We start from the raw sequence: 20,582 nt of genomic DNA on the forward strand, positions 1-20,582 counted from the left end.
GTTTTGGCAGCTTTCAATGGAAGCTTTGATTTCCTGAATATCTCTTTGAATCTGATTCATGTGTTCTAATTCATTTCTATATTTTTCATTTAACATTTCCATCCATTACCTGTGTTCTTCTATTTTCTTATAAGTTTCTTCTTTAGATGTGCTGAGCAGTTCTTTCATTATTATTGTCATTTCATTTTTTTGCCTGAGAAATTATTTCTGATCTGATCTCTTTGATGGCCTTATGGAGTTGTTTCTTTACTTCCATTGCAATCATTTCAGCAATTTCAAGTGTGTGCATACCAAAATCTCCTATGTCGATGTCTCCTGGATTTGTTCTGTGTAGGGTGGAGTTCTGAGGTTGTGTTTTAGTCCTTCTTCTTGTCATGTTTGATAGCATGTGCAGAAAGCTCAATCTCCCTCTTCCCTGGCTTCTGAGCAAAGGCCACTAGTGTCCATAAGTTTCCTGGTGATCAGGCTTGCCCCTCAGTGTCTGCTGAGATGCACTACTTAGTCTGAGGTTTTCCAGCAGATAGTGAAGTGTACCTAGTTATCCCAAGTGTCAGATGTGGACTGTGATGTCTTCTGATGGCAGATTATCTGATCCAGCGTCCCCTCGCAGTTCAGGATGTGTGTATGACCCAGATTCGGATTGCACTGGTGGCACAGTCCCAGTCCAGTGGACCTGGGTCCCCAGGTGGTTCAGGGTACAGGCAAGACCGAGACATGAACTGCAGGGTCAACAGTTTGGGAACTACCTGATTCTGTGTCTCCAGTCAGTTCAGGACTCATACAGGAGCCAGACACAGGTGGCACTGACAGTGATCACAGACTGCCCGCATCTGTGACCCCAAGGAGGTCAGGGCACCAGTGAAGCACAGACTCGAACCGCAGCACCAGCAGCTTGGGGAGCACCCGCTCACTTGGCACAGGGCACAAGCAGAGAGGGCCCACACGCGAACCCCGGCGAGAGCAGTCCCCGGGGCTTCTGAGTGAGGAACTCCTGTCTGCCGCGGGTGCACGGAGGGCAGAGACTCAGACTGCAATGGCGGTGGGGTCCTGGGTGGCCCACTCTGCCCCCAGGAAGTAGTTGAAAATACCTGGTTCTCCCCGCAGCTTTCAGCTGGGAACCATAGTGTCAGTAAGTCGCACCCCGTCTGTTTCTGTGTCTCCAGTCAGTTTAGGACACGTACAGAAGCGAGACTCAGTCCACACCAACAGGGATCACAGGATGCCGTGTCTGTGACCTCCAGGAGGTCGGGGCGCAAGTAAAGCACAGACTCCGACCCTGGTACCAGCAGCTGGGGAGCACCGGCTCACTCGCTCACTCGGCCTCGAGGCAGAAGTTTTATGTCTTGTTCTTTTCACATCTAGAGCTGTCTTCTTTGTTTTTCAAAGATAGCTAATTATCACCAAAAAAGCTACGCAGTGTACCGCTGCTGTCATATGAGGGTCACCCCCCTCAGTTTTCACTTCTGTTTCTCTATTCTATTACTACGTCCTCTGTTTTCCTGCTCTATTAATGAGCTATGTACATTTAGATGTGTGCAAGCCTTTCTTTTCCAAAAATTTCTTAACAATACTTATTTTTTTGTTTTACAATTTCATAAATTTAGGATAAAGTCAAATGTTTAAAAACAGTGTTTTAAACCTAGAAGCTAAGTAGGATTACAGTGGTTTTAGAAATCTGGAATTGATAATGAAATTACATATATATATATACACATACATACACACACTTGCACAGAATGATATATATTTGTGTGTAAACACACATGCACATACACATTTTGTAACCTAGTTACCCTTTCCTGAGTATCAGAAAAGTGACAAGTAGTTTTCTTAAAATTTGATAGAACTATAAGAAAATAGTCTTTGAATTACAACTATTTATTCTTATGGTTTAGGTAATTAATAGCTATTGAGTAAAGGCTATAAACTGTAACTTTAGCAGGCAAAGGACAGGTTTTCAGTTGAAATAAGGTGGAGTTCTATACCATTATGAAAAAATGTAAGTTGCCTCATGATCCTTGGTTAAGATTAAAAATGCCACTGAGCAAAGAACACCTTTTGTGGGAGGAGCAATCCTGTGCTCTTGGGGCAGCATTTGCATTAGTGTGAGTGGTTAAAGAAAGCGAAATTCACTTAGATTTATAGCCCCTTATGTAGGATCAGTATTCAAGACAGCCACAAAGACTTTTGTATCCAACACTGCTTTTTTTGGTAGGGGGTCGCTGCATGTGCTGGGGACTACCCCCTGGCCTTCACGCTAGGCTACCTCTCTAGCTCTTTTTAAACTTTTTTTTCACACAGGGTCTCAATAAGTTGCTACCATTGCCCAGGTTGGTCTCAAACTTTTAAACCTTCTGCCTCAGCCTCCCAGAGTACTAGAATTACAGACATGCCTCCACAACATCTGGCCCAATAACTGCTCTCTACAGAAACAATTAACTAGCCCAGGGTCTGTCCTAGGATGTGTCTCATCACTTGAACAATTTTATGGAAAATAAAATCACCAATTTTACACACACACACACACACACACACACACACACACATACACACTCTTTCTGATCTTGGTACCAACAAAAGCTTTTTTTTAAAACTGAGCCTTGTCTCTGCCTTCTTCATATAAAGGTAAAGATGAATTTTTCTATGTGTGTGGTTGGAAGTTTGGAAATTAAGTATATCGCTTTCTTCTAGCATAGTTAAAATTCAGAAGATAATTCCATACATTCCATAAATTTTCAAACAGGCACTTAGCAATCACCAGCTGTATTTAGCACTGCTAAATGTACTGTACTACATGGCAGTAGTAAAGATGAACTCTGCTGTTGCTGTTCTCCCATGATGGAGGTAGTGATGTACTCTTCCTTCCTTTTTCGGGGTTGGGACTTTCCCTCCTTTCAGCTCACTGACTAGCCTGTTACTACTTGCTGTTACTTCTTTGCCAAAAGACACGAGACTCCTGTTTCAAACAAAGACAGTCACGCATCATGAGGCAAGCAGTAGCCACAGTGTACTCTGGGTCATGTCAGCGTCCCATGTCCCTCCTGTCTCAGAGCTCCCATCGTGGATGCCTGCACAGAGAACTGTGTTATGAGAAGGATGCCAATCTTGGGGATTCCGCCTCTACAGCGAACCTATGCTTTGCCAATGGGGAGCTGTTACGTGCTTTGCTTGTTGCAAACACACCCTGAGGAAATGAGCTAGGTAAAGAGTAGTTCAACAGTTTCCCTTCTTGATGCATTTACCAGGAACAGGAAGGCCTAAGGTAGAGTGCCTCTTCTAACAGACCTGCAGTTAGCATCAGGCAAGCATCCATGGCCGGTGTCTAGCATGACAAAGCAACAAACACAAAATAGAACAGATATTTAAGAGGATAATTCAGATAGAGCCCAAACATCCATTCCACAGACAATTACTGTCCAATGTGATCACTTCTGCCTTAAGCTACGAGACTCTTATTATTATTATGCTTTCCATCATTATATCTTGGCTGACAATGCCTTCCTATCAAGTCCTCTTTTGCTATTCAAAGAAAAACAACACGTAGAAAAAAACTGATGAGTGAGCTAGCAGAAATGAATATATGTTTGTCTTCTTTATATCAGTATTGCCAGCAAGCAAGGGCATCAAAGTCCTAAATTCTAAATATTTCTTAACATACCACAGGCATCTATACATTTGCATGCTGTCTCCTTTCTCTGTTAATTGTGTTATAAATACCCAGAATTTACCTGGGCTGGAAAGATTTTAAAAGAGTACATCATTTTTTAGGTTTGCCTAAGTATCTAAAATTTTTTTCCTGGCTTTGTTCTACACATGATTTGTTCTATTCTTGATTTTCTTAATTTTATTAGGGTTAATAACTTCAAAAGTAAGTATGTAGATGTATCCAGCAGCAAAACTTAGTTTCAGCTGTGAAAGATTTACTTTATTCTTGCACTTGCTGTTTTGAATGCCCTTGGAATGGGATTCTATAGAACGTGGATTTCAGTGCTCATAGAAGACTCTGATAAAGCTGGCAAGGGGTAAAAGCATTACTTAAACAAGAAAAGAAGTCTAAGAAAACAAATAAACAAAATTCTAAGCAGTGTGGAGTTATTTAGAAAACAGCCAAGCATTTAAACAACAACATGCAGGGACATATCTTTTTGGCATGAGTTTAAATAAATACACTTCATGAGACAGAAAACAGTATTTCCCCAGGATGCACATTCCTGTAAAATACTATGGTTTGTGTGTCTTTTTGTAAATAGTTATAATTGGCTGCCAAGGGGAATATATGCAAAATTAATGTTATTTCCAGAAGGGTGGGGCACTTGTTTCAATGACAAAAGAATGTGTGATCGATAAAGCTGAAATGTCTAAACCTGAAGACAAAGTACAGGCATTATTTATGTTGTCAGCTACATTGCATTAACAGATGCCGCTATTTTAATTATAATTTTGAACTTCCTGGCAAGTGACATTTAAGAGTTTCGTATACTGTGTCAGCCTACCCTCTGGTGTATCTTTAAGATGAGAATAATAATTTCATCAAATAAATGTCCTCATCTGCAGGGAGTCAGTGGGGGGCCCTGATCCCCTGAAGACTGGTGGATCTGCAGGTGGGAATGAATAAACAGAGGCCATAAGGTATACCAGGGCCATCCACAGATCAAGGTCATAGGGATGGCTTCTCAGCTGTGATCACCATCTTGAGCTCCAGGCCCAGATTTCTAACCATTCACTAACATATTGATTGAACAGGTCCCCGGCAGCTCAGCCTCTGCATGTCCCTAACCGCATTGGTTACTCTGCTTTTAGGGCTCCTTCTCTCCCAAGAACTCCTGGCTTATCTGCTGGCATCTTGTGTTTCCACCCACCAGAATCATCTCCTGCTCACTCTTCCGCCTCTGGTGTCCCCTACCACTGGCACTGCCCAGTAAATGGCCATAACCTGTTGGCTCGGGCTTTGAGGTCACTTCCAGACTGTCTTCATGTTTCCTGACTTCCTGCCTCTCCAGTGGCATCTGACTGGTTCCTTCTGTGTTTTCAGTCTCTCATTAAACAGATACTAATATACACAACAGCCTGGATGAATCTGGAGAGGTTATGCTGAGTGTAAAAAGCCAGTTCTCAAAGGTTACGTACTATATGATTGTATTGATGTAACGTTCTTTCTAATGTAATTTTTTTTGACAGTGCTGGAGATTGAGTCCAGGGCCTTGCACATGGCAGACAAGTGCTATGTCATTGTGCAGTCCTCCATGTATGTAACATTCTTAAAATGAAAACATTATAAAAATGGAGAACAAACGAGTGATACCAGGGATTAGGAAGAAGGGATTCTTACAACTGCATTCACAGTTATACTAAGATGAAGAATTTCATTTAAATTCTTTCCATTTTATTAATCACTCATCAGAGTTTTAAATTACATGTTGTGATTGTTAAAAATTATCCATCTTCTTACACACTGACCATGCAAAGACTTTCTTAGACATTTTACTGATGACGTAATCATTATCAAACTTTAAAAAGCCATCATTTAATAATAAGAATAGTTTGATGAGCTACATAAAAGAATAAGCAAATGTATGCATATTAAAGGCCAATTTCGATCCTGAAATAAAACCTCATGCACAAAACAAAACTAGTTAGCGAATGGCTTCACCGGCTCGTATCCTGGTCCCTGACAGAGGGTGAAGGGTTCTGCTGTCTTGGCTGCCATGATGAGCTGACCTCCTCCTACCTCTTTGCCCACAGGACCTGCTCTTCAGTGTGTGTGCCCTGAATGTCCTCTCCACTATCGTCTGCGCACTGGCCACGGCCATGTGCTGCATGCAGATGGTCTCTGCGGACATCCTGCAGATGGTGAGTGCCCCTGGCTGGCTGAGCCCACCCGCGGGGGCGTGCCTGATCCCTCCTCCTCTAGCCACTTTGGAACCAGTGTAGAAGCTGCCACATCTGGCTGGAAGCTTGAAGTTGGAGAGCATGAGGATGAGGTGCTTTGAGACCTTTGGAGGTCACCTCGCGCTGCGCTCTGGAGGATGGAGCCTCCCGTGTGTGGCACTGTTGATGTATTTATGTCACTCAAGCTCCATGTTGACAGCATCCAGCCCCTCTTCTGTCCTCCTGGAGGGCCCCTGAGTAATCTCGGTAAAAACCCCACAGTGCTAAACATCCTCTGGCGCAGTACCTCCAGGGCAAGGTGCCCTCCTTCAGTAAAGGAAGTTCAGGGTTGTTGGAAGATGAATTCTCCAATGGAAAACCCACAGTCTTTGCCATTAAATTTGCTAATTAGCCCTGAGCTTATAGTGCAGCAGCAGGCCAGTGACAGTATTTGTTGTCCTGGTCAGTGTCTCATGCAAGAAGAACTGCTGCTCCGGGAGAGCAAGGAGGCCAGCGCAGGGATCACACACTTATCAGTACACATTCGTAAACATACACTTTACAAGTCATGAAACCTCTTTCTTATTTCAGGGAGAATGGAATATAGCCCATTGCTCAGTACATCGCCACTAAACTCAGTACTCTAAGGAGAAACTCCTAGGAAGGTATTATTCTTCAATGCTAAGGTTAGGGATCTCTCTCTTGCTCTCTTTCTGTCTTTCTCTCCCTCCCTTTCTGTGTCTCTGTCTTCATCTGGTTTTCTTCTGTTACTTTAATAACAAAATACCCGAGACTGGGTTGTTTGTAAAGAAAGGGGGTTTACTTAGTTCACAGCTCTGGAGGCTGCAGAGCCCATGATGAAGTGGCTACATCTGGTTGGCTGTGACAGCAGGAGGAAGGGACATGGGCATGTGCAGAAAAGACACTGCGTGAGACAAGCCTTGCACTGTAACATCTGCTCCCATGGTAACTAACCCAGTCCCACAGGAGTGAGAACTCACTCCAGCTTGAGGGCATTAACGTATTTCTGAGGGCTCCGCCCCTGTGACCCAAACACCTCCTAATAGGTGCCACCTCCCAGCAGTGCTTAATTTGCATTGGGGAATTAAGCCTCAGCGTGAGTTTTGGTGGAGACAAACCATAGTCAAGCCATTCTCCTCTCTCTGTCTCTGACTATCTCTGTCTCTGTGTCTCTGTCTCTTTCTCTGTCCTCTCCGTCTCCACCCTTGAGAACACACCCTGCCTTCCACACGATATTTTATGCATCTCATAAACAAAGGAAGGATGTTCCTGTAGTAGGCTTGTTATTTGATTGTACTTCTCCCCCACCACATGGCAGTACCTCCGGTCATCACAACAGAGAGCCACAGAACATCATGACCAAGATGTTATAAATTCGCTGGTCTTAATCGTGTGCCAGTGCGGCCTCCTCATCCCGGTATATATCTACGCAGCTGTCACAGTCACGCTGACCTTTGCAAGAGGTTGCAGTGTTCTGAAAGGTGTCTAATTAAGCAGTTATTCAGCAGGGTGAACTTCTGGCCTTCTTCATTGAAGCCTCGTGTTGGCAATTTTCTCCAGCATGTTGTGTAAAGGAAAGGTTAAGTACCGTGGGGTTCTACTCACCTCAGCAGATTTTACTATTGATCTGTAAATATCACACCAATTTCACCACACTGAAGGGCTATGAATGCTAAAAGTTTGTGCCTCCCTAGATTTAAGCCTTAAAATGAAAATTTCCAACAAAATAACAATGCAATGTACTCTAGCTGTGAAAGCATGTGCAGCTGTAACAACAATGTGTGGGGTTATTATGTGTTCACACTCTGTACAGCAGAAATAGGCCTGGAGTTCTGGCTCTACAGTCAGGCACATCTGCTTAAGTCCTACCTCTTCTGTATTTTTTTGTTTGCTTGTTTGTTTCATTTTGTTTTGTTTTTTCCAGTACCGGGAATTGAACTCATGACCTCACGCTTGCCAGGCAGGCGCTGTGCCACTGAGCTAAATCCCCAGCACTCCCACCTCTTCTGTATATGACTCTAGACTCATCACTGAGCTTACCTGTGTCTGTTTCCTCACCTACAAAATGAACCCAGCAGGACACCTGTGATTGCTCAATAGGGTGATCTATGTTGATTTTTACTGTATTTATTTTAAATTTGTTTATTTTTTAGTTGTAGTTCAGGGGATCAAACCTAAACATCACACAAGCTAAGCAAGCTCTGGAATCACTGAGCTATACCCCTAGCCCTATGTTGAGTGTTTTGAACATGAAGCTTGTTGTTGGTACACCATTGCATGACTGCCTTGATGTACTTCATCAACTGCAAAGCACTAAAGGAAAGGAAAAAAAGTAATGACAACAGCTGTGTTTTAGTCTCCTGTTGCTATAACAAAATACCTGAGGCTGGTACTTCACAAAAAAAGAGGTTTACTTAGCTCATGGTCTTGGAGGCTGAAAGTTCAAATAGCACGGTGTCTCCTCTTTCTCTCAGAAGTGGTGAGGCTGTGTCACATCCTCATAAGTGGTGACTGTGTTTCAGCATGACAGATGCCATCACCATAGAAGGAGCAAGAGGGAGAGAGAGGCCAGCATTGCTCTGTGTATCAACCTGCTCTCCCAGGAACTACCTCTCTACAAGAAGCCAGCATTAATCCCATCCAAGGGTACTGTCCCAGTGCTGTACCCACTTTCCATGAGGCCCCACCTCTTAAAGGGTCCAGGTCCCAACATTGCCATGCTACAGGCCAAGCCTCCAGCACAGGAAGCCTTGGGGCACAAATCCACATCCACACCATAGCAAGCTGCCTTGAGAAGCTCTGGTTGTTTCATCACTAAGTGTGTTGTAGGTTGATTTGCTTCAAATCCCTGGCTTGAAATTAGAAATAATTGAGTTTTCTGCTGGCTGCAGTCTTCCCTGTGCAGCCATGCACTGTGGGACCTATAAGACCTGGCCGTGCTCTGAGCTCCAGAGTCTTGGGGCAGGCAGCAGGGAGATGGCAGCGTGTGCCCGTGCTGCCTGTAGGCTCGGGGCATGATCACAGGCACATCGCTACTGGTCTCTGTTTCCTCTAAGTGCAAGGAAGTTTGTGCCCTTCTGTCCTGGCAGAGCTGCAGAGAGGAAGAGTCAGGCAATATGTGGGATGGACTTGGGGCAGCCTGGTGGTCACATCAAAGCTGGCTTTTGGCACACGGCAGGAGGCCGACTGTGCAGGTTGAGCCCTCAGAAACACGGTGAAGGTTGTGGTTTCACCCAGAAGCATGGAACAAGAAACTGACTTGTTTAGGATGACTCAGAATTTCTCTTTTTTACTTTACTTCTTTAGATTCTGTGAGGAAATAATATTGGCTAACTGAAACAAGTCAGCTTATGTAGTAACAACATGTTTGCAAAGTGAATAATCTCCCTCGCTAGCCACATGGAAGAAACCAATGGTAAAACTTTGCAGGAAATCCTTCCATTTATACCTTCATCTCTTACATTCTTAGATAAACATATAAACGTCTTGCCTTGCCCCTTCTCCTTCTCTCTACTCTTCCCTGCATCCTTTTCACCACTGTATCAAGACCCCACATGTAGTTATGCATTCATCTGTTCATAGTCATAGTTCATAGTTTCACCTCCTTGGCTATTACGGCTATTATAAAGTGCTGTGTGAATATCTCTGTACAAGTTTTGGTGTGGACACATGTGTTATTTTCTCTTTGATATGTATCTAGGAGCAGGATCATAACCATGTGTCATGGTTTGTGTCTGTGTGTCCCCCCAAAGCCTCATGCAGTCATGGGGCAGGCTTTTAGAGTTTGATTGATTATGGGTGTGAGAGCTACACCCGCCCTGGGGTGGATAGTTTGCATATGTAAGGGAGAGGAAAAGGGTGCTTGAGGCCATTCCGCCTTGGTGTGTGCTTGTTGCTTTGCTGTGTTCTGCCGCCCTGAGCTGTAGCTCTCTGCCATGTGCCAGTCTGCCTTGTAATCTGCCAAGTATGGACTGAAACCTCCACAAACTATAAGCAAAATAAACCTTTCCTTCCTTAATTTTGGGCATCAGGTGTTTTGTCCCAGCAAGGAGAGAAAAGTAACCAAGACACCATGGCTCTATTTTGAGGAATTATCAGGCTTTTCCAAAGCAGCTGCACCATTTTACATTCCCACCAGCAGCATGTGAAGGTTCCAGTTTCTCTACATCGCTGCCCACACTTATCCGTCCTCTAATTATACCCATCTCCGTGGTTGTAAAATTGTATTTCATGGTGGATTTGACTTGCATTTCCCTGGTGCTCAGTGACTGTTTGTACATTTTGGAGAAATGCTTTTCAGATCCTTTGGCCATTTAAAAAAGTAGGTTGTTTTTTATTACTGTCATAGGAATTCTTTATATATTCTTGATGCAAATATCTAACTAGATATACAACTTGCAAAAAATTTCTCCTATCTTGTATGTTATCTTTTCATCTTATGAAGGACAGAAATTTTAATTTGGGTAAAGGCCAATTTGTCTACTTTTTTCTTTAGTTGGTGGTGCTTTTGATGTCTTATGTGAGAAAACATTGCCCAATTCAAAGTGATGCAGATTTTCTGCTGTGTTTCATAGTTTGAGCTCTTACATTTAGCTCTCTGGACCATTTTGAATAGATTGTGAAGTAAAGGTCCAGGTTTGTTCTGCTGCCAGCACCACTTGGTGAAAGTAAATCTTTCCCCAGTAAATTGTTTTGGTAACTTGGTGAAAACCAGTTAACCATAGGTGTAAAAGTTTATTTTTGGACTCTCAGTTCTACCGCATTGATGTACGTCTGCCCTTACGGCAATACCACTTAGCTTTGATTATTCTAGAATTATAGTTTTTAAATTAGGGTGTGTGAGTCCTCCAACTTTATTCTTCTTTTGCAAGACTACTTTGGAGATCCTGTGCCGTGCATTTCCATATGAATTTTGGAATCAGTTTGTCATTTTCTACCAAAAAATTGCCGCTGGAATTTTGATTAAGACTGTATTAAATCTGTGGGTCAGTGTAAGGAGTGCTGTCATCTTAACAATAGTAAGCCTTCTGACCCATGAATATAGGTTGTCTTTTCATTTAGATATTCTTTAGTTTCTTTCAGCTGTGCTTTGTAGTTTTCAGTGTACAGTTTCTTTTGTTAAACTTATTCCTAAGTATCATAACATTTTGATGCTATCATAAATTGTTTTCCTAATTTTATTTGAGGTTACTCATTGGTAGTATATAGAAAGAAAAATCATTTTTATAATGATTCTGTATCCTGAAACCATACTGAACTTGATCATTAACGTTATTATTACAGATTTTTATATGTAAGATGATATCATCAACAAATAGAGGTAGGCTTGCTTCTTCTCTTTCACTCGGGATGCCTTTTATTTCATTTTATCTACTAGTAACTCTGTCTGGAATTGCTATTACAATGTTGCATAGAAGTGGTAAAATTGGGCACCCTTGTTTGCACCTAATGTTAGTGGAAAAGCACACGAGTTTTTACCATTAATATGTTCATGTGAGTTTTTCAGATGCTATTTTTCAGATCCAGAGAGTTCTAGCCCTCATTTGTTGAATTTTTTTTGAACCATAAAGGATGTTAGAGTTTGTTGAATGCTTTCTCTGCATCTATTGAGATGATTATGTGGTTTTAACCCCTTTTCTTCAATTGATATGATTTATTACATAGACCAATGTTCTTATGTTAAAACAACTTATATTTATGAGCTAAATCCTACTTTGTGTGATATGAAATTATTTCTATATGCCACTGGTTTTTCATGTTAGAGTAGCATTAACCTTATAGGGTGAGTTTTGAAATATTCTCTCTGATTCTGTTTTAAAAGATTTTGAAGTATTAGTATTGGGTCTTCTCTAAGTGTTTAGTAGCATTCACCAGGGTCTCGACTTTTCCCAGCCTCTTTATTTGTCACATTTTCTGTTCCTTTTTCAGTCTGTTTTGGTGGTTTGTGTCTCTCTGGAAATTTTTCCATGTATGGTTAAATGTAAATTAAAATGTGTTGTTATTATGCGAGTGTGGAGGGGGGGTTCCTGCAGGAACTTGTGTTTGTTCATTTCCCAATAAAACTGCCAGACCTCAAAAGGAAGGTGTTCATTGCCATCCATAAGTGCTGATTTTTCCGTATTTTCCAAGCATGAGTTGTTCTCGCTCTGTGCGTCCTTGGGAGTATATTCATTGGCTTCCTTCTCCCCACCATGGCCAATTCCTGGTCTTTGTGAAGTAACTTAAAATATTCAGGTTTGTCCTTTTGATGTGTCCTTTCTATCTCAATTATCTTTTTTAACTCTATTTTTTATTTTGAGACAGGCTTCTTTCTATTTCAATTATCTTTTTTATTTCTGTTTTTGATTTTGAGACAAGTCTTTCTAAGTCACTTACTTGCCCAGGTCGAACTTGAATTTACCATCCTCCTTCTACCTTCAGCTCCCAGACTGCTGGGATGACAGATGCACACCGCCAACACCCAGGTTCAGTTATCTTTAATCTTTAAATTACAGCTTCCCATCCCATTTCCATTTATTCCTGCTTTAAATTTATCTTTATCTTACATGCACTGCTTACCGTTAGTCTTTGTTCTTTATCTTCCCCTATTTTGACATTTTCATGCTGACTGCATTTTCTTTTGTGGACTCCATTGTGACTGTTGTTTATTAACTCATCATTCTGATGTTGTTTTTGTCTGAGACCTTCAAAGTGAGAAGCACTCACTCCTGAGGAGCGTGCTCCTGGGGGAGGACACTTCTACCAAGTCTAAGGAAGGGTAGAGGAAGAGGGCTTTGACCCTGTATTTCTTTATCTTTCTGGAAAGTCACAAGGTGTACGTGCTCTCCTCGGAGTCACGGCGTGACAGGAGAGCTGGTCGATGGGCTGTGTCCCTGGGGAAGCAGGGTGGGCAGCTGCTGCTCAGGAGCCCCACTGAGGAGGAAAGAAAAGGGAGTAGGCAACCTGGCCTGGGGTCCTGGAGGGGAAGCCGGCTCAGAATTCCCATGGAGTTGTTGAAATCTCCCTTAGTCCTGTCTACAGATCCCTGCTGGCCTACCCTGCCTCGACCCTCCACCCCAGGCAGAGATGGAGGCACGCGAGCAGAAGAGCTAGGACTGGCCTCTGCAGGCCCCCAGGTGGGTGGGTGGGGAGCCAGGGAAGGGCCCTGGGACTTGCAGGCTCAGAAATGTGCCCACTGTCACGTGGGTCCTCAGGGAGATGAGGCTACCTCTGACTTCCCATTGCAGGCCCTTGACCTCTTCACGCTCTCTCTCAGATCGCAGGGTCTGGGCTGTGTGGACAGAACCAAATTTTAGGGGCTCTGTGTTTAGGAAACTCCACTTCTTACGCACCACGAAGACAGTGCATACATGTGGATGCTAGAGGAAGTGCTCCCCGTGGCAGCCAGGAGGCAGGGCCTCTGTCGCGCACTTCTGCATGTGAGTGACAGCCCTGGGACCGAGCCGTGTTCACACTAGGTTAATGTACCAGGCGCAGATGTACCTTCTGACCACAGAAGTAGGACAGGCCGGGCCAGGCAGAACTGCCTGGGGCAGAAGAGATGGTACAGAACCCATTTCCTGCCCTCCTCATGCACAGGCAGAATGGTGCTTTACCCCTGGCAATGACCCTCTAGACCAGAGGCCCAGCAGCCCACAGCCTGGGTGGGTGTCGGGAGGAAGAGGGCTGGCTGGTGGGCTCTCAGGGTCCCAGACAGTTCTGCTGGGTCCCGAAGGATGACAGGCGGGGTATCAGGTGAGCAGGAGCTGGGGAGCCCAGAGGAGAAACAAATTGTGTTTGTTAGGTGTGGCAGTGATGGAGCGGGTTTCTTCTGAGCGTGGAGCTTTCGCGGATTGGTTGGTTAGGAAGCTGGAGACTGTGGGATTCAGTGAGCAATGATCTCAAAGAGTTTTCAGTGGCAGTGACCTCATCAGATTGGGTTAAAAATAGTCCTGCCGGCAGGAAGGAGATTGGATTCCAGACGTAGAAAATCAAGGCTGAGAGACACATTGGCTGTTCCCGTGAGGGGAGCAGAGCAAGCTAAGCAGAGGCACCGCGTGAGAAGGCGCTGTGGGCCCATCCCCGCCTCCGCAGATGTTCCCGCACCTGCTGCGCACCGGTGAGACCGCGCAGGTGTGAAACCCAGAAGGCCCGGACCATCAGGAAGGAAAGTGTCCTTGCTGTTTCCACAGTTAGTACGGGCAGCTGGTGACTGGCGTGGAAGGCTGAAGGGACAAAAGCGTTCTGAGATAGCACAGGCCAAGAACTGCAGGAAGCTGCAGCCAGCCCTGGGGGCTGGAGGAAGGGAAGGGAAGGCGGAAGGGACAGGACCTCAGCAGCTCCCTTATCGCTCTCGCTCCAGTCCCTGCTACTGGTAGAGCCTCGAAGGGAGTGGGGGTGATGTAATCTGCAGACTTCAGCCCCGCATCTCAGAGCAGAGGTCAGAGCTGGTGACCCTGGGCCGAACAGCAGACCCTGCCCTCAGTAAACAGACTGTGATGGGGAGGTAGGGAGGGAGAGGTCAAGCGTGACTTGTGGTCTATTTGCTAGGGAGGTCGCAGAGCCAAGGGAGAAGACTTCTATTGGAAGGAGCTGAGTCTGGAAGCCCTGGGGAGGATGAGAAGGGAGAGGATCGGGAGCTAGGGAGGATGCACAGCCTGTCATTTAACCTTTGGTGCTGGCAGCATCTGCTCATTTAATCCTGCTAATGGGATCTGCTGGGGCCGCCTGCGTCTCCTTTTCAAAAATGCCTCTGGTTCCCACGCCTGGTAGAATTGCACCTTTAATAGGAAAGTGCTTTGGCTTTTGCATTTCATTAGTTTTGTTTGATGGAGACTAATTCAAGACGTTCCTGTATTAGACCTAAGGACATTCGCCCTCACCTCCGCCACTCAGTCGTGTGCATGTGGCTCACAGCTCTCCAGGGCAGAGGACAGGAGGCCAGCATTCCACCTGTGCACAGCCACCAACCCTCCTGTGCTTCAGAGAGCTGAGCAAATATAGCTGTGCGACAGACCAGGCTGGCAAGGCAGAGGATATGCCCTGTGTGTTAGGAAGACCCATGAGGGCTATTTGAAAATCAGATCTAAAACGTTACATGTTCATATTCAGCCTGGAGCACACTCATTTCCCAGCATTTGACCATATTCACCCACTTTAGTGCAGAAAATTCTAACATCCTGGCCTCTGCTAACTCCAGCCCTCTCTACCTCTGCTGACAGGAGGCACTTCCGGTCATAGCTTCCATCGTGCTGCTCCTCAGCTCCAACACCCTCACTGGCTCCCTAGTACCTCCAGAATTAAGAATTGACTTCTAGACTAGAGCCTTATATATTTGCTTTGCTGAAACACATCGTTTATAGACTCACCTGTTTCTGAGCCCACGTGCTGACTTGCAATCCCAGCCCTTGAAAGGTACCAGTCTTTCGAGACCCACTCACACATCTTCTCCATGGTGTTTTGTGACTCCAGGTTCCTACACTGCTTGGAGACTAATGGGGTGTCATGCTTGACCGTGGACAGGTGACTAAGCACGGAGTCTTTGTCCTTCCCCATACCAGCTCCTGTCCCTACTTCACCTGCCTGCAGTGAGAGGTCCCAGAGCCCGGACCCTGCACTGCACAAGCTCCGGCACCTGTGCATTCTTCCTTAAAGCAACGGAGTGATGTCCCGGGCATCTCCACCGGACAGGTGGCCTCTGGCAGAAGAGAGCTGAGAGTGTAGGAAGCAGTTACTGACAGGGAGCCAGGCAACGCCCCCTCTGTTAAACGAGTTTCCCAGAGTTTGTTTAAGCAGCATCTCAGCAGTCAACTTTGCCCCACAAAATATTCCGGAGCTTTTGCAAAGTGTGCGATTCCCTGGAACTGCAATTATAGCAGATACTCCATGTCCAGTGGGGCTGGGGGTGAATATTGAGAAGTGCTGGATTAAAGAGTTAAATGACTCTTCAACACAGGCTTTCTCAGGGCCTCTGACACGTTCATGCATGTTGCAGAGGGCCAAGCAACACATACGGGGAGTTTCCCAGTTTATTTTCAGAATTGGAACTTGGGGCACATGTGTCTTGGTGGTCCAGGGTTCTCATGTGAATCTATACGCCATCCTTGACCATAGATGGCAGGCACCCTGTTGCCTGCAGTCTGTGAGGAGTATAATTGCAGAAGCCAGGTTTAGCAGCAGGGATAGTAGTAAAGACTTCCCAGATGCTATTTTTTTCTCAAAATAAAAATAAAAATAAATGAAAATAAATGCCCCGTGCAGAACAGCGTGGGAAATGAAGCGTAATGAGGCTTCTGAGGCGAGGTGCTCCTCATGGAGCCATCTTTTTAAAATGTGTGTTTAGCAGTCAGGGCTTGACAGATTAAATTACAGACGTTCCACACTGATCATTAAAGCGTATGTGTAATTAGCTTAATTAGACACAAGCCACACAAGATGTCCCGAATAACTCCAGTTCTGTGTGTTTTCCAGTTCTTCCCACAAAGGTCGCATTCTACCAACCCCGCCTGTGTGACTCCCCATGGCACCGTTCTCCACCAGACCCTGGATTTCGATGAGTTCATCCCCCCACTCCCGCCTCCACCCTATTACCCACCGGAGTACACCTGTACGCCCTCGGCCGAGGCCCCGAGGTTGGTCTGCCCGCGATGCCCCACGATGCGTGCTGTGTCCCAGGTGCCAGGATAAGAAGTGTCTTTAGGGGAGGACACTGAGGTGGCCTGCTCACTTTCACGGGGCAGGTTAGGCGGAATGACGAGCGCGCACAGGAAAGCATGCTTGATAGGAGGATATGGGATGAGGGAGAAAGGACGGGTGGCTTCCAAACAGAATACTTCTTTCAGTAGCATTGCAGTGTCACCAGAAAGGAAGCAGGCAGACGAGAGCGGCTGAACCGTGTTCCTGAGATGTGCAGAGCAGCTTCGGAGTGACAGTCATTTATACAACATGTCAGATTTCATTCCAGATTCCAAAAGCTGTATGATCGTTCTAATTTTAATGGACAGGGCCATAGATTTTATTGAAAATGTGGACATCTTTCCAGAAGAAAAACAAAAGCTAAAATTGCCCAGCAAGTCAGGCTTTTATTTCTCAAGCGGGCTAAGTTTTGGATGACGGGAAAGCCTGACAATCGATGTTCTGATTGCCTGGAGAGAAATGTCAGCGCTCCGGCTGCTTCCTGAGGGAATGACAGTGTGACAAACGGTTCTGCCTTTTCAGGGGCCTCCACCTGGACTTTGCCTCCTCCCCATTCAGCACTTTGTACGATGTTGCCATCAACAGCCCCGGCGTGCTGTACCCTGCTGAGCTCCCGCCACCGTATGAGGCCGTGGTGGGCCAGACGCCGACCAGCCAGGTGAGGTCGGGGCCCGCAGACCGCCCGGTGCCTGTGACTGCCGTGTCCTGAGGTGCACTGTGTGTATCAGTGTCAGTGGAAGCCTTTCGGGATCTTGGTTGTTTCGGAGACTTTCCTCATCCCTGGGACACAGCCCCAGACACCCACAGCTTAAAGGGGGAGAGGTTCATTTTAGCTCATCTTCTGTCCATTCTAAGCTGGCCTCAAGCAGAAACAGCATGTGGCAGAGGGATGTAGCAGAGGATGCAGCTCAGGCTACGGTGTCCAGGAAGCAGAGAGGTGGGAGAGTGTCCTTCCTGGCCACGCCCCTCTTTAGACCAGACCCCGCCTCCTACCAGCAAGTCAGCAGTGGCACCCCTACAATCCAGTCACCTTCCCCAAGCTCTGCCTCTCAGTGCCTGAGAGTTCCGGGGCTTGTTGTTGATCTAAAGCATCACACTGGTCTCTGTAGCCTGTTCTGTAGATGAAGCAACAGTGTCAGAGAGCAGGACCTGCAGATTCCGACCCAGGCCCAGGGATCCTGTCACCTGAGCTTTCTCCTTAGCTACCCAGCTCCGTTACCATCGCCACACATCACAACTCTGATGCATGTGCAATCACTGTGGGCCTGGGGCCCGAGACGGTGTCTAACCACTGGACAGGATCCCCACCCCTGTGCACCCAGCATCCAGGCTCCACGCCACTGCCTGTCATGGTCCGCTGTGGTGGCATCCAAGCAGTTGGGGACCCCCTGGTCTAAGGCGAGGAGGTTGCAGGCCAGGGAAGTACCTCCACCACCTGGCATTTGGGATCATCTCTGAGGTGGGCATGCCAGGCGCCTCACAGTAACCCAAACACTCAGAGTATGTTTGAGAAGCCTCAGTTTCTTCATCTGAAACATGGGGATCGTGACAGTACCAGAGTCACAGGATGAAATGAGGTGTTGTCTGTAACGGACTCCGCCCAGGACTTGGGACACAGTAAGTACGGAATCCATCACATCACTAATCCTTTCGGGGGGCAGCACTTCCAACTCTGTTGTCATCATTGTTGTTGTCATTATTGAGCTGGACTGACCCTGGCCAGGACAGAGCCCTGGGACACCTGGGTCCCACAGCACCTGAATACAGGTTTAGGGCCAGGGAAGCTGGGAGGCTGGTAGGAGGCCACGAGGAGTGGGATGTGGGTGGGGCAGCACAGCGGTGGCAGGGGGAGGAGCGGGGGCTGGGCTGAAAGCTGGCTCTGAGCCCAAGCAGAGGAGGCGGGAAAAGCATGGGCAGACACGTCCAAAGGGTGGTTTCAAGCACATCCAGACCACACTCCGCCTTGGGCTGCTCTGCAGCCACAAAGCCTCTGTCTGGATGGGTGTCCCCCTCCTCCTCCCAGTGGTCAGATCAGGCCAGCCACCATCCATCCCTGCAGCCTCCTGGACCACTGGCCTTCTGGCATCACCTGACATGCTCATCTCCGCCCCTTGGACATCCCGAGGGCCCATGTGCCCGTAGAATGGGAGGCAGTGCCTTCTCCCAGCCCCGGACCAGGGCGCCAACCCTGAGGAACCTCTGTGGGCAGCAAAGTAGCTTTTGGCTGTGCCACCTCAGACTCACGAGCCTCCAAGACAGGCACACCTGTGAGCACAGATCCCATCTGCGGGCCAGGCTGGGCCTACTCGTGCCCAGCAGATATGTAGGCAGTCGCTCAGACCCCATCAGACTCGGTGTGTCTTAAGAGGAAACGTTTTTCACAGGCAGGGACTGTGCTTCAGGGTGTCTCGTAGAAGCCAGCTTAGCACCAGGCCCCCTCATGAGCACTGAGCCCACTCTGGTACAAGCTGCTGGTGTCCAAGCAGTTCCAGCTCCGAAACGCCCGGGAGAGAGAGCTCAGCAGGCTGCCTGGCAGCCCCAGATTGGCTAAGGACTTTGCCCTTTTCTGTGTGCATAGTAGAACCAGCTGTCTGGGAACTGCCTGGGAGAAAGAGATCCTTTATTGAGGAGGCAAAGTGTGGCCCTGAGTTCTCATTTCTAAATTTTGGTAAGAAAGATTCTCATGGATTTTTTTTTTTTAAAGCTAAACTGACTTCTGGTTTCCTGCTTATCTTTCTTTTATAAAAAGTAATTGAAATCAGTATTACCAGCGAAGACCACTGGCTGTGGCAAGCCCTCGGTGCTCTGTGGGACACTTGTTAGGGGCACCCAGCCTGTATTTGGGGTGTCTAGGGGGAGCCAAGACCAAGAAGCTGGAGAAAGGGGCTGGAGGTGCCACTGGGAGAGGGAAAATCCTGTGCAAAAGCTCGGGAAAGGAGGAAAGGAGAGAAGGACTCCTTATCCACAACAGAGACCACTCAGGATGGGTCTCAGGTGAGTGTGACCCGGGCAGAGGTGGCCCGTCCAGGTATGACCCGCTGGATTCCAGGATCATCAGGACATCTGAGTGGGCTCCTACCAGACAGTAGGATCTGTCACTTGGGAGCTCAGAGAGACCAAAGTTGGCCACAGAGACGGTCACTTAAGCCTGGAAAATCAGAGGGGCAGCAGGAGGAGAGGACCACAGCAGGGTCACCGTCTACACAGCAGGCTGCAGAACACCAGGTGGGACTCCCAGAAAGCCTGGATTTGCAGAAGCCCACGGCCCAGAAAGGAAGGGATGGGCAGGGATGCCCAGAGGCTGTGACGACCTGAGCCCCTGGATCCACATGTCTTGCCCTGGAGGGCCAGCTGGTGACTTCAGCAGGAGCAGCTCTGATGGGACCTGGGGCAGGAGCCCGACTGCACTCTGTAGAGGAGTGGACAGGGCATGAGGAGGTGTCGTGGGTGCAGGCTGTGAGTTTTAGATTCTGGTGCACATCCCAACCCCTGAAGACTGGCCACCAGATCCAGATGGCTGGGCCCACCCACTTCCCTAGGGTTTCCAGGTCAGCAGCTGGCCAGGGCAGGAGAATTTGCTAAGAGTTTGCATTCCAAAGAAGATTCCAGCCTCTGCCCCTGCAGGGATACGCTTTGATAACTATAGCAGATCACCTTGCAAGATGGTTGGTAGAGGAGAAGATGGTCAGAGAGGAGCGTCTTGAGGCCTTTAGGACATGGACGGACCCAGAGGACAGCATGGCAGAGCCAGGGCAGGTGGACCTGGGAACACCAGAAGGCCCCAGGGTGTGTGGTTCTCCTTTTCTCCTGCCTTGGAGACAGGAGGGTGACACTGCCACCTCCTGATTCTGCCACAAGCCTGCTTGTTCCACTGCAGAATCCCAGCCCCATGCTGGAGGCTGGTTCACCCTGCTTCCCTGCCCTGGCTTTGGTGAGCGGCCACGTCTGTTCCCGAAGAGACAACTAACTGGGTGGAAAGACTCACGACTCAGTGTGCCCCTCCATGGAGATCACCGGAG

General features: G+C 47.1%; 1 protein-coding gene across 1 annotated transcript in view; it reads left to right on the forward strand.

Moving 5' to 3' along the window:
- The window catches only part of Fam189a1 (family with sequence similarity 189, member A1), a gene marked incomplete at its 5' end in the record, with an annotated part of 285,225 nt that overhangs the window by 248,970 nt on the left and 15,673 nt on the right, over positions 1 to 20,582 (forward strand). The window contains 3 exons of the mRNA XM_013512428.1: positions 5,743 to 5,850; positions 16,339 to 16,499; positions 17,086 to 17,221. Coding sequence (XP_013367882.1) covers positions 5,743 to 5,850; positions 16,339 to 16,499; positions 17,086 to 17,221 — 405 coding nt within the window. The remainder of the gene's footprint in view (positions 1 to 5,742; positions 5,851 to 16,338; positions 16,500 to 17,085; positions 17,222 to 20,582) is intronic.

Source organism: Chinchilla lanigera, unplaced genomic scaffold, assembly GCF_000276665.1.
Source record: "Chinchilla lanigera isolate Chin_1 unplaced genomic scaffold, ChiLan1.0 scaffold00015, whole genome shotgun sequence".
Lineage (NCBI taxonomy): Eukaryota > Metazoa > Chordata > Mammalia > Rodentia > Chinchillidae > Chinchilla > Chinchilla lanigera.